This window comes from Erpetoichthys calabaricus, chromosome 7 (assembly GCF_900747795.2).
Source record: "Erpetoichthys calabaricus chromosome 7, fErpCal1.3, whole genome shotgun sequence".
In the NCBI taxonomy this organism is placed as follows: Eukaryota; Metazoa; Chordata; class Cladistia; order Polypteriformes; family Polypteridae; genus Erpetoichthys; species Erpetoichthys calabaricus.
The window spans coordinates 185,327,232-185,341,531 of NC_041400.2; the positions used below are offsets into that span (position 1 = coordinate 185,327,232).

A 14,300-nucleotide genomic window follows, 5' to 3' on the forward strand; every position below is an offset into this window, starting at 1 on the left:
CCAATACTAGGGGACAAAGACTTTATTAAATTAATATTTAATTCAAACTGGTATCTTTATATAAATTAATATATAAGAAATTAGAAATATCTGCGGGAACACTGCAGGGCAATAAGCTCACAGGTAAATAAGTCCCTAGATCAGCAGCCGTCCATTTAGCAGACTGGTGCACTACACTGCTTAAAATGTCTTGTGTCCTAAGTGTGCCTCCAGCCATGCCGTCTCAGGAATTATAGCTTATGGGAGGTCGAAAGTGACATTCTGAGTGATCCCTCTGCAGAGAAGGGAGGAGGATCAACTATCAATTAATAATAATAATAATAATAATAATTCATCACATTTATATAGTGAGTTTTTTTTTATACAGTAACATCATGATGCCTTTCCCACTATATGGGAGACCATGTCATTACCAAAAACTGTAGGATGTTTAAGCATAAAGTGGACATACTGTACACACCAATGTTTCCGTTTAAATTACTTGTGCTTTGAAGTTAAAAAAAAAAAAAATTGCTTCATAATATTTTTAGTAAAGTTTGAAAAGTTTTCTGTAAATAATAAGGAATTATGCATTTTTGCCAATTATTCCATTAACTGACATTTTCATTGCAAGTTGCAACTAGCTTACTGCCTTGGGTTAAGAATATCTGCAAGAACAGAACAACTTCATAACCTGGGGCCTGTCTGCATATCCAGCATGAAAATTAATCATGAAATAAAAGGAAATCAGAATTATTGACATTTCAAAAATCAACCAGAGCAACAAGTATTTATGTAATGTAATTCTTAAAAATATGAAAAAGGGCAGAAAGATTTTATATTAACAAGTAATGCACATTAAAAAAATGTTCAAAACACAAATGTAGAGATTAATACGGTGGGTGGATTAAAAAAACAACCACGAACTTTGCAATATCTGTGAATCACTGCTTTTCTAAAGAATAATACAGGCCCATTTTGAGTGAATATCTTACTGAACAGTGATGTTACTGAGTAAGATAATGAAGATCCTTGCAAAAGTTTCAGCCAAAATAATATCTTTTGATAAAACTGTATTTGAGAAAGTAAGATATATCTATTGTCAAAACACAGGCAATTATTTGCTGTAGTACATACCACTACAGTATCAGAGCTTCAAGGAATATTATTTTTGAATGAAGAAAAAGCTCTTGATAGAGTGGTACAGGGGTATATTCTTACTGTACTGCAAATATTTGGGTTTGGGCTCATTAAACATGCTTGGATCAAATTAATACAAGTGTATTCCAGCACAGATCTCTGTTAATGAGCAGTCATAGAATATGAACATATAAGAGAAGGAACTGATAAGAAATGTCTCTTATAATACTGATATGGTGCTGTTTACTACAGATCCATACTCATCATTACTAATTGTATTAAATCTGTTGGATGCATTTTACAGGGTTTCCAAATTTAAGGATAATTGTTTTAATCAGTGTATATGTTTGATATTGTAATGTAATCTTATTAACTATACAAAACATATTGAGTTGACATTTGATGTTAATAGACCTATATAAACAAAATATTGAAAAGAAAATAAAAGATGTTGTTACTTAATTTGTTTGATGTTGTCTAAATCAAGGAGACGGAACTCCCTCAGGCCAATTTACATGGACAAACACAATTACTGTTATTTTGTTGGCACGGTAATTTGAATTTACACATGTACATATGACAATAAACATGCACTTTTAACATAGTACAATGAAAGTTTCACTCGCATGTGACACTAAATCAGTCACTGACCTTGCTTCAAAAAACACAATCAACAACAAGGGTGGAAAATATAAACCATTAGAAAATGGTGAACCATTAATGCTGAACAAAAAACACCAGAGACCACTGAGGCAATAATGTCATAACAAAATGTAGAACTCATTGCTACAGTATCCAATGGATCTGGTAAATATAATAAATGATATGCCCTCAACTTTAAATTAAATTATTCTTTATTTTACATTTTTTTTGTTTCTTTAAAAATAGGTTGGCAGTGTGGTGTATTGGTTAAGGCTTTGGACTTCAAACCCTGAGGTTGTAGGTTCAAATCCTGCTACTGACACAGTGTGACCATGAGCAAGTCACGTGACCTGTCTGTGATCCAATTGGAAAACCAAAAGAAATGTAATCAATTGTATCATAAATGCTGTAAGTTGCATTGGAGAAAGATGTCAGCCAAATAAGTAAGAGAGTGTGTGTATATTATATATATATATATATATATATATATATATATATATATATATATATATACTAGCCATGTGTTAAAGTTGTCTGTGAAGGGCTCCCTGTTTAAACGTGTGAACTGGGCCCTTCGTAGCACAGCATCATGATTTTTTTTTAGAAGGGAAACAAAATCACAAAACAAAACCCTTGGACATTGATTCGATAGGAACGGCCTAATCGGAATCACTGTCCGAATAGTAATTATGTGGTGGTGTAGGAGCATTTCTGCTTCTCTCTGTTCACAGTCCGTCTCGTTTTCACGACGCTGTTGTTTCCTCTCACAATCTCAACCTTTCTCCAATCTCGCAGGTTGCTTTGTGGCAATCCAAAGAGTAAGGCAATATACACGGAGCAATGGTTATAAAAGGGGGACACATAGGTATCCAGGCTCTTTATAGCATAAATAGGGATCACTTCACTGACATGTGAGCAAGCCACGGTACAACTGTGAGACACGCAGCACTCGCCGGCTACAAAGTAACAATAATAATTTCCGGAACGTGCTGTTATGTTGTCATTCATTTTACCCACTGTCTTTCTTTCATTTATATGTTACATAGGCACGTACCTTTTATCTTCGGCAAGCTCATTCTCTAACCAGGCCTCAGGAGCTAACCAGCGTAACACTGTCCACCAACCCTTTCGTTATTCCGGCACATTGTTGACATCCGTGAGTAACAACGACGCACTAAACTGGAAGGTGGTCTACACATGCATGGAATTCGCGGACAAACAAAGATCAAGATCCAAATGAAGATTATATATAAAGATATTATATATATTTTCATATATTCACAAGAGGTTGACTCAGAATGCCACAAAAATAATTAACAACCAAACATACACTTTGTTAATGAATATCACTGAATTAAAAACACACCTAACATGGTAAACTTTCTGTTTCTAAGTTTTACCTTAAAGGACACAAACACACATATGGTGGAGGTAGAATTATTTTAAAAAGAATGATATTTCATTAAGCCCATACTTACTTTTCCCTTGAGCTGGCTATGAATATACATTAGAATTAAACGTGGAATTTTGACTAGCGTAATTATGAATGATCCTTTTGCCACCGTACCAATGTGATAACGCAGAAGGCGAACTACTGATGTAATAATAGGAGTGAAAGGAAGTTTAGATTTATCTCTGTAACAAAACAAGAAGAAATACAATTTAACTCTCTGTAACAAAACAAGAAGAAATACAATTTAACATGGCAAACATGTTTGTAAGCACAGTTGAGAGAAAAAAAAAAAAGAGAAAAAAAACTAATTTGTTGAAGTTCATCGTATGTAAGAACTGTTTTATGATCTCCTTACCTTGTAAAATAATATGTTACAACTGCACCAGCAATAGTCATTTGCTGACAGGCTAAAATGAATTCACTGATCCAGATCAAGCCAACTAAATGGTACCAGGTCATATACTGCAAAGGTCCTGACATTTTAAATTCCACAAAACCTTGGTCATTGGGAGTAGGATTGCCTGTTTTAAGAAAATACATATATAAATAAATGCATGTCAAAACAACACTCTCTTGTGTTTTTGATTATTACAAATAATCACTGGCGACCATTGACTTCACCATGTAAAATCCATGTACACTAAACCAGAGCAAAATATGTGCCCATAGTTTTATTATTAAACTATTATAAAAGACTACATAAAAATGTTTTGCTATTAGAAATTGTGGATTTCTTTTTTTCTATAATTAGAATTCTGAAATTTTCATTTGGAGCAAAAATTGCTGATTTACATTAGTTTATTTAATTTACATCCATCCAAAATCTTTCTGAGAATGAAAAAAAAAAAACATTTCAATATTCTAAACAATTAATAAATAAATATTAGCCAACAGTCACTTAAGCTTCATGGCACGAATTGTTTCAAAACAATGTGTATACAATGCTTCTAAAATTCCATAAGATTCAAGATTCAAGAGTATTTATTGTCATTTCATCCATATACAGTAGTACAACATACAGTGAAATGAAACAACGTTCCTCCAGGACCATGGTACAACATAAAACACAGGACAACGAAGAATCCACGACACATAAAGACACATAATATATAACAAGGTGCATGTGAGTCAAAAGATGGAAGCATTGGTTCATTGCTGCTTTCAGAGACCTATACTGCAAAAGACTGTAAAGCTTGTCAGTTCTAGTGTTAAGGCATTCTAGAAGCAGAAAACTGCCAATAAAATTAAGAGGTGAGCAGAGAACTAATGCACCAGCAGATGTCGGTTTACTTAAAAGTCAACATGATCAGAGTTGTTTAACATTTAGAAGCATGACAAAGGCAAAAAAAAACAAAACAAAACAAAACTATAGTATGACTGATTCTGTGCTCAAAAAGCAACAGAGTAGATTTTGACTCGGGCTCTGCCTCATGGAGGACATAGGATGAAAGCAGAGATTTGTTAAGAGCCCACTTCTTTAAGCTAACATGAGAAACTCTCTCTCCCTCAGTCAACCACTACAATAAATAAAGTTTCAGTTCCCAAATTAAACTTCCCTGTTGTCAAATTTCAAAACAAGGAAGAGCTGGATTTTCAGTTGTCTAATCACGGCCACGGCTTCAGCTGTTATTACATGACTGTGCACAAGAGTTGGCTTTGAAGCAAGGTTAAATAAAACTATTTCCTTTTTCAAATAGAATTCTCACACTTTACTATGTCAAATGTATCTATCATTTCACTTGTAAAGTGTGTATGGCCTCCCACTCACATTTTGGCAACACAAAAAATGCAAAAATAAAGAAAACCCACAATTACAATGCTCTTACACTTCATTATTACATATTGTACTTGAAATTGTGCATACTTCAGTAACTGCAGCACTTTCATAAAACCATCTTTATTTATATTTTTAGACATTTAAAGGGGACATTCGTTAATGGTATAATAACAAAATGGTATGAGGAAACACTAAACAATTGTGTAATTTACATGGAAGAGACATTTTGTATGCAGATTTGGCTGCAGAAAAGGCATGGCTCAAAACATTTTGTGCAACTTTCTTCTTTTGTATAGCTGAAACGTTAGCAAACTATACTACTTTAGCACCATGGAAGACATTTATACCATAGACTAAAAACATTTTACAAAATCCTGTACCTATCAGGCATTTTCTACCCTTCTTGTAATGACAGTTATTCTTACACTTAAACTGATCATTTGTAAAGCAACTGAACACCTCACTGCATTATATTTGAATCTGACCATTATTTAATTATGAAAATAGTTCCACTTCTAAAAAAGAAATAAAATAAACAAACAAATAAATAAACTTTACAGGTTTTCACATTATAGATATTAACAGAAGATGAATATTCTGTTAAAAAAAAAATTCCCCTTTTTGATTTTCAACATTTTTTTTTCTTGTTCTTCACTGATAATATGCTCTATTCATCTACTCCAGTTGAAAATAGAGCTATGGTACAAGTGGTTTAAAAACAGAGCCAAAGTGAAATGGTGACCTCATTACACATTGTCTAAGAGTAGCATCAGAAGTAATGTGAAGTACTGTAGAGCAGAGGGTTTTGAAACTTTCAATTTATTTTCAAATTCCACACTTGCACATACCTTGAAAAGAAAAGCCAAGCAAAATGACACCTTTTATTGGCTAACTAAAAAGATTACAACATGCAAGCTTTCGAGGCAACTCAGGCCCCTTCTTCAGCATGCTGTTTACTTTGCAAAATAATATGCTGCAGCTCTCCCAAATCACATCATCTGGGATTCAAAATTCACAGATGTGTATCACTTATCTACAGAATCAGTGAAGAGTAAAAAGTAAAAAAATAAAATAACAAAGGCCAGTAATAATTTATAATCAGTGACACCTAAACATACTCAATCATTAATTCAAAAAAGATGCAAAAAATTTGAAATACAAAATCCTAAAAATAACTATTTCTATAGTAAGTTGAGAATTATACAGGAAAAAAAAAATGTATCTTACCTGTAGTACCCAATAGGAGTAAAACCATAACCCAGTACATCCAGAACATCATTAACGCCAAAAATGTCCAAAATGGCTGGAAGACCAGTAGAGGAAGGTGAATGAAAACTTTCCCAGCCACATGAAACAGAGCAATAGTAAGAGCCACTCTCTTCCGCATTACCAACATCAACAGCAACAGAATCACCTAACGAGAAAAAGAAGATTCATTACAGCATTTAAATACTTCAAAAATGTGTTCTGTGCAATAAGCCAACTTACGATGCAATCATAAATAACAGTATAAACAAAAAAAAAAAACATCAATTGCAAAAACATTACATAATAGTAAACCTTCAAGCCTTTCAAATTTTGACTTGTAAGGACTATCCTGCTTAATCCAGCTTTTATACATATTTATTCCAAAGTTATGAAGATTATGAAGACATTCAAAAATTCCCTTTAATTTGGTGCTGACACTTGTATACTGGTATACAAGTACAAATAAAGTATTTTTACTGAAATCACCTTTTAAATAAATAAATAAACAAATAGAGAGTGGAACAATGGTTGATACTACTACTTCCTTTCTTCCTCAGGGATTTTTTGTTTCAAATCCTGGTCCCCGTATACTCTCTGTATAGTGGATGCACACTCTTCTATTATTTGCAAGTTTTCTCCATCATTTAAGTCATTTCAGATAAATTCATATTTGTATAGTACTCTTCACTTAGTTAAAAAAATATATTCTAAGCACAGAACCTAGAGATATTATACCTAGCTGCACGCAAGAATTTGTTAGACTTCTGCACTTACTGAAAACATCTGGGAAAGTACAAATTAAACCAAGTAAGACTTGTGCATGGAAGTCAAAGTAAATTTTCAGACATAAGTAGTAAAATTCTGTTAGATAAATGTATTTCATAATACTACAGTGGTCCCTATGCTGACAACTGCAATCAAATTTGGTTGAAGTTTGTTTCCTTTGTAAAACATTTTATGAAGAATATTCTGCTGTATAAAATGCAAGACTAATTCATGAAAATCATCTCATCTTCCTATTAGCTTTTTCTGATGAAGATGGCAAAACTAAAAAAAAATAAATATGCATACCAGTTTGTACACGACTTAGTGTCGCACAGTTCTTTTTGTTTTAGTTATATACTAAAAATAATATACCTTTTAAACATTTTTTGGATACAAACTACAAGGCAATGTCAACATATTTAATACAGCAACTAAACATTCAAGTATGAAGCCTGATGAACTGGGAACTTCAGTGTTTGTTAAGTGTTAAAATGATCTTACTCATAACCAAAAAAACATTTACTCACACTTTTTAAAATCAGTTTTTACCCGTGATGCAATATTTGCTTAATTAGTCAGTTCACACTGATTGCAGTGGATAACTAGATTCTTTCTGATCTAATACTGCATAACACCATGGGGAATGGTTCTGGGCAGAAACAGGCAAGTTAGTTAGTGCTCAGGAAGGGGGAAATTGATAAGGATTCACAAATGTAATTACATTTTTTCATATTTATTAATTTCAGATATAATACCATTATTAGAAAGCACATCTATACCTTTTAACCATCCACATTAAATCTCCTCCTACAAAACCACTTAAAACATCCACACTTCATAATTAATGCACTACAAAAAACACAATATGCATGTCAAACCAAGAATGATTAACTGAAAATGGTAACCACAAACAGTATAATGTTACATAAAAACCAGTGAGCAATGCAACTGACAGCAGTATTATCATTTACCAAAGAAGAAAAAAATGAAGACATTGTTTCTTGGTATGCAGGTCGGTTGTTCTCTGTCTGAGGGCTGCATTTCTTCCACTTGATGTTATCTTTCACAGGATGCAAGTTTTCTAGTGCATATATTGACATATTTATGAGTTTCGTAATAAACGGTTATCAGACTGATCAGATTTTGCCTGCTTTAAAGAGAACTTATAAGAGTGGTGATTTTACCCAGTGCACTAGTATACAGCACCTGTATATACTAGTGGACCTCTGTGTATGCAGGTGGTCATACAGGACAAGGAGCGGTGTTCAGCAACATGTGTAGTAAATGTTAAAGTAATTAGAAATTAATCATGTCTACTCTATAGGACAAATACACATTTAAAAATAAGTCAGTCCTGGGTAATGTGGTTATTCCCATTATACAAACAAAGCTGATATGCAACCCATTATATAAATAGATAGAATAATTATATTAAACTCATTGAGTTTTGTCAACATCTTTTAACTCTTCATGATTCTTTAATTAATTGGTAACTGGGTTACGTGTATGTGGGTGAATAAACTGAATGTGAATGCTTTGCAATAGAGTGGTACTCTCATACAGGGTGGGTTGCTGATTTATACCAGATGCTACCAAGATAGCAAATGTAAACTTTGGAAACATTGCCAGAAGTTTAGTAATCTTAAATAAGTTGGACTACCAATAGTATAAATGTCATAAAATAATTACTTTTTTCATTTACAAGTAATAAAATGCATAAACCAAAACAAGATACGTGATATAAAAACATTGCTATAAATGTAATTTTCAAAAATCTCAAAAAAAGCAGATATCACCATTACTTATATACATACGAGGGGAAGTCAAAAAGTAAAAGGATTTTTTAAATTTCTCTTTTCAGAGTTTGGTAACACTGCTCGTATCCAGCGCTGAATGAGTGTAGTCGCCAACACTTCTATACAACGTGTAACTCTTATTCCCGCGTTATTCGTTGGAGTGTAGCAGACTGTTAAACATGACAGCTCCATTGTCGATCTGCACCAAGGAGGAAATGAGGGCAGTGATTCGCTTTTTGTTTGCGGAAGGTGTTAAACCTGCGGACATTATTCGTCGAATGCAAGCACAGTATGGTGACAACTGTTTATCGCGAATCAAGATCTACGAATGGAGAATGGATACAGTCCAGACCTGGCTCAAAGCGATTTTCATATGTTTGGACCATTAAAGGAAGCGCTAAGGGGAAGAAGATTTGCAAGTGATGAAGAAGTCATTGATGTGGTGCAAAATTGGTTGCAGATGCAACCGAAAAACTTTTTTCTGACAGAATCAAAAAAACTTGTGAAACATTGGGAAAAGTGCATTGAAGTCCAAGGAGGTTATGTAGAAAAATAAGGTATGTTTCACATTTCTATCATTAGAATAAATGCCCTTTTCTTTTTGACTTCCCCTCGTATATTATATATAATGCTCAAAAAAATTAAAGGAACACTTTTTAATCAGAGGATAGCATCAAGTCGATGAAACGTCTGGGCTATTGATCTGGTCAGTTAAGTAGCAGAGGGGCTGTTAATCAGTTTCAGCTGCTTTGGTATTAATGAAATGAACAACAGGTGCACTAGAGGGGCAACAATGAGACGACCCCCAAAACGGGAACGGTTTAATGGGTGGAGGCCACTGACATTTTTCCCTCCTCATCTCCCCCCCCCCACTAGTTTTGAATTTGGCTAGTCAGTGTCACTACTGGCAGCATGAAGTGATTCCTGGACCCTACAGAGTTTGCACAGGTAGTCCAACTTCTGCCATTGCCAGAAGGTTTATGGGGTCTCCCAGCACAGTCTCAAGGGCATGGAGGAGATTCCAGGAGAGAGGCAGTTACTCTAGGAGAGCTGGACAGGGCCATAGAAGGTCCTTAACCCATCAGCAGAACTGGTATCTGCTCCTTTGGGCAAAGAGGAACAGGATGAACACTGCCAGAGCCCTACAAAATGACCTCCAGCAGGCAGCCCACTGGTGTAAATGTCTCTGACCAAACAATCAGAAACAGACTTCATGAGGGTGGCCTGAGGGCCCAACGTCCTCTAGTGGGCCCTGTGCTCACTACCCGGCACCGTGGAGCTCGATTGACATTGGCCATAGAATACCAGAATTAGCAGGTCCACCACCGACGCCCTGTGCTTGTCACAGATTAGAGCAGGTTCACCCTGAGGACATGTGACAGACGTGAAAGAGTCTGGAGAAGCTGTGGAGAACATTATGCTGCCTGTAACATCATTCAGCATGACATGTTTGGTGGTGGGTCAGTGGTGGTCTGGGGGTAGCCATGGAGGGATGCACAGACTTCTACAGGGTAGACAACGGCACCTTGACTGTCATTAGGTATCGGGATGAAATCTTTGGACCCACTGTCAGACCCTATGCTGGTGCAGTGGGTCCTGGGTTCCTCCTGGTGCACGACAATGCCCGGCCTCATGTGTTCCGTTTATTTTAATATGAAACATCTTCATAAACTTTCTATGGGCCACTTAGTATTATTTATGAAAGCTTCAATGACATCTTCATTGTTTCAACAGGGTGAAAGATATTAATTAATCCTTATGTATAAAACAAAAAAATCTTGAACCTACCGTAAAAACTGTAGCAGCAACAGCATAAACTAGCAGAGCCTGAATATTATCTGTAGAAATTTCCAGCTGATCTGCTGGAAGTGTCTCATTAAATGACTTTCTGTGATCCACATACAACCACCAAAGGACACCAGTACCACCTAAAAAAGGTAAAACCAAAAAAAATATATATTGTGAGAGATGGCCGGCAGCTTATCCCGGCCAATACATCCAGACCGCTAGATGGAGTCCTCCCTGCAACATGGAGGTGCCCCGGATTCCCACAGGGCATCATGGAAAATGGTGTTCGGCTTCACAGCCCTGCTGGATACTGTGGGTGCCGCTGCAGGGAGACACAGGGATTTCTATTTTCCCTATAGCCCGGAAGTACTCCCAAGTCACGGGGACGGAAGAACAGAAGTACTTCCAGGCTGAAGAAAAATATGAATCTTCAACCAACCCAGAAGTGCTAGTGAATCACACTGACTGGAGGACAGGAGCACTTCCGGGTCACAGACTATATAAAGGACTGTGGGAAACCCAGCAAGAAGAGCCGAAGTTGGGAGGAAGTGTGACGGAGCTGCTGGGTGGAGAGGAAGATTTCTTGTGATTATTGACTATTGAATCGTGTATTGTGGAGGTGCTTTGTGCACATTATAGAAGAAATTAAAATTATTTCTGGGACTTTTACTTGGTGTCTGGACAGTTTGTCTGTGGGTTACATGGGGCAACAGCGACCCCTAGTGTGACTATATATCACTTAAGACCAAGGTGACATTACATATTAAAACTGCCCATAAACAGAAATTTAAGTAAGAAAATCTTCTGTTTCCTCATTTAAAAAGGAAAACAAGCAAAACATAAAAGTTGCATGATTATATAAAACAAATTGCATTTAGTATAGCTACAAGAATAAAAAGGGATAATGAAGATTATACAGGTGAAATGTAGAGCATTTTACCTTTGTTTTTCAGTTTTCGAAAGCCTTTTTCAAATACATAGTGACAATACCTTTCACTAACTTGCACCATAATAAGAAATGCAAGTGCACCAAGATGAAATCATTTGATTTGAAAAGGTACATGGTTCAAGAGGTTTACTAATGAAGCAAGTCATGAACATATACTTCCTGCATACTCAAGTTTAAGGCTCTGTGAAATGCTTTATCACTTTAGCATGAGAGTCAATGTGTTTTTATAAAATTAAATTTAAAAATAACTATGCATCAGTGTATACAGAGAGTGAATGTTACAGCCCAGGAGAGTGAAATAAGCTCATTTATTTTGTTAACTTTGTAAAGCACATTGACTTGCTTATTTACATTAAGGGAGCTATATGACATAGAAGAGTGTGTGTGTGTGTGTGTGTGTGCGTGCGTACACCCTATACACACACATAAACACATTTCATTTGCATATCTCCTGCTCTATTCTGCAAATGTTTATAATGTATGCTGTTTAACGTATTTGTACGTGAAGATTTCTGCTGTAACCAGCTCTTATGCTATCATGTTAAACTCCTGCTCTTTAAGTTCTAGCGAATACAAGTGATACGGATAAACTTCACATTCTTTTTACATGTATAAATTAATCATTAAAAACAATTTCAGTAGGGAGTAATGTGGCTTGATAATTGCAAATGATCAAAGCATAGGACCAAAGTGAATAAACAGTAAAGTAGTAGCATTCAGACTAGGTAATGAATTAGAATTGTAAAAAGTCTCTCTGCTACACTCATTACTCACAATAAACAATAATGCAAATATTGGAAAAAGTTCTAAAAATGACTGCATTTATTATTAATTCCCACAGGCAGCAAACAAATCAAAAATCAATTATTCAGGCAATGAATATCTAAAATGATATGTTTAGATGCCTTTTAAAAAGATACCAGCTTGTTGCTGAAAAGGGAAACTTAATAATGTTATAAAGGAAATTGTGTAGGCAGTGTTTGGTCACATGAATTGGATGTACTAAAAGGTAAAAACTGGAGAAAGGCAGTTGAAACAAGCACTTAACTGGCAATTGCCAAAATACTAACTGTAAGCACAAGAGAATCATTGTAACTTTTCAATTTTTGCATTTAAAGTTAAAAAACACATTTCATTGATTAACTATTCTTAAATACATTACTATGCACACACTAAAAAACATAAAAAATTATTTCAGTAATTTATAACTTTCCAGTTTCTGAAAATGACACATATCCAGAAAATTCAATATGCTTACCAATTGATCCAAGAACAACTAAAGCTGTCAGGATCCAAACAAGTACAGCAGAAATGTATCGTATGATGACCATCAATATCATGGATAGCACTACAAAAAAAAAAAAAAAAAAAAAATCAATCAGCAAATGAACCTAATCATACGATAAATAAATGGTAAAATTGGAAGTAGCTTTTCAAACAAATTACATTTCAAAGAAACACATCCAGTAGTATTTATCATTATTTAAATTCAAATCTGTAGCCATAGCAGTAATATAATAGTAAATAACCAGAAAATACTAATCTAAAAATAAAACTTGTTTAAAAAAAAAAAAAAAAAAAAGTTAACGCAATATTCCAACCAAAATGATCACTTTTGTATGTCTTACTTAAACCTTAGTATTTAAATTGATGGCCAAGAAAGACTTTCAATCTCATGTAAATACATATGGTATGTACCGGACATTTGCATTATGCAACAAAAGTACTTTTTTTTTTTTTTTATATAAATTGCTATGATTTAAGATGGATCTCCAACAGGGCTGGGGGATACTTCAAATATACCCAGATGCATCATGGCTTATTCTGCATGGGAAGTAGTAAATAAATATATCGCAGCCATCGAGTACAAATTGTTGTGTAATTTTTATTTCTAACATTTGAACTTATCAACCAGAAGGCTGGTATAACGGCCCGGCTATCATCATAATCTTGCTGGTCTGAACAACAGCCAGCACATATTTGTTACGCTACACTACTCTATTCTCTAAATCATGTAGTCCACTACAATGGAGGCATATTCCCAAAAGGCCGCTTCACCACTGGTCCATCATAACCCAACTGGTCAGAATACCGACCATCGGTGTAAGACTATACACATAGAATACCGCTGTCTAGTTACACTACTTACGCTAATATTTTTTTAATTTATTTTTTTTAAGCTGCAGGTAGGCTTTGTTTTTTCTAATAGGTTACCAGAAGAAAACGGAAGGGATTTCTGTTGTACTTTAGCATAGGATCAACTCAAAACAACAGATGCTTAGTGTGAGAAGTACAAGCAAGCAAAGAGAAATTTCTTTCCTCCCTGAGGTCACCTTAGGACACCTGTGTTATGGTGTGACAGGTGTACCACCCCAGTCAAACTCTCCACCCATCACTGTCCCTACAGTTGGGGAAGGGGAGACGTGGGGTAACAGACCAGAAGACACTGAAAATCATGTAAAGTGTTCATGTGCATTGCTTCTGCACAAAAAAATGATTTGAAGCCTATCACTCAAACGTTTGGTTTTTACATTAGGCCCTTGAACAATGAACAGTAGAAAATAATGAAAACTGCGAGACTGAAAGTGATACAGGTTGTCCTATAGTATCAGTCTGTTGTTATAACATTGCAGCTTGTCATCATACTACCATTAATATAATGTGATGTGACGGTTATTGTTCTACAGAGTGGTTTGTCACAGTGAAATGACCTGTTGTCATCAACATTATGCAGAAACATTTGCACTTTATGTTGCTTTGAAA

The 14,300-nt window shown here is 35.1% G+C and overlaps 1 protein-coding gene across 1 annotated transcript in view; it reads right to left on the minus strand.

Moving 5' to 3' along the window:
- Positions 1 to 14,300, minus strand: part of LOC114654953 (choline transporter-like protein 1) — a 40,234-nt gene that overhangs the window by 12,109 nt on the left and 13,825 nt on the right. The window contains exons 7-11 of the mRNA XM_028805833.2: positions 12,796 to 12,885; positions 10,589 to 10,728; positions 6,219 to 6,405; positions 3,570 to 3,735; positions 3,240 to 3,396 (exon numbers count right to left, since the gene is read on the minus strand). Coding sequence (XP_028661666.1) covers positions 3,240 to 3,396; positions 3,570 to 3,735; positions 6,219 to 6,405; positions 10,589 to 10,728; positions 12,796 to 12,885 — 740 coding nt within the window. The remainder of the gene's footprint in view (positions 1 to 3,239; positions 3,397 to 3,569; positions 3,736 to 6,218; positions 6,406 to 10,588; positions 10,729 to 12,795; positions 12,886 to 14,300) is intronic.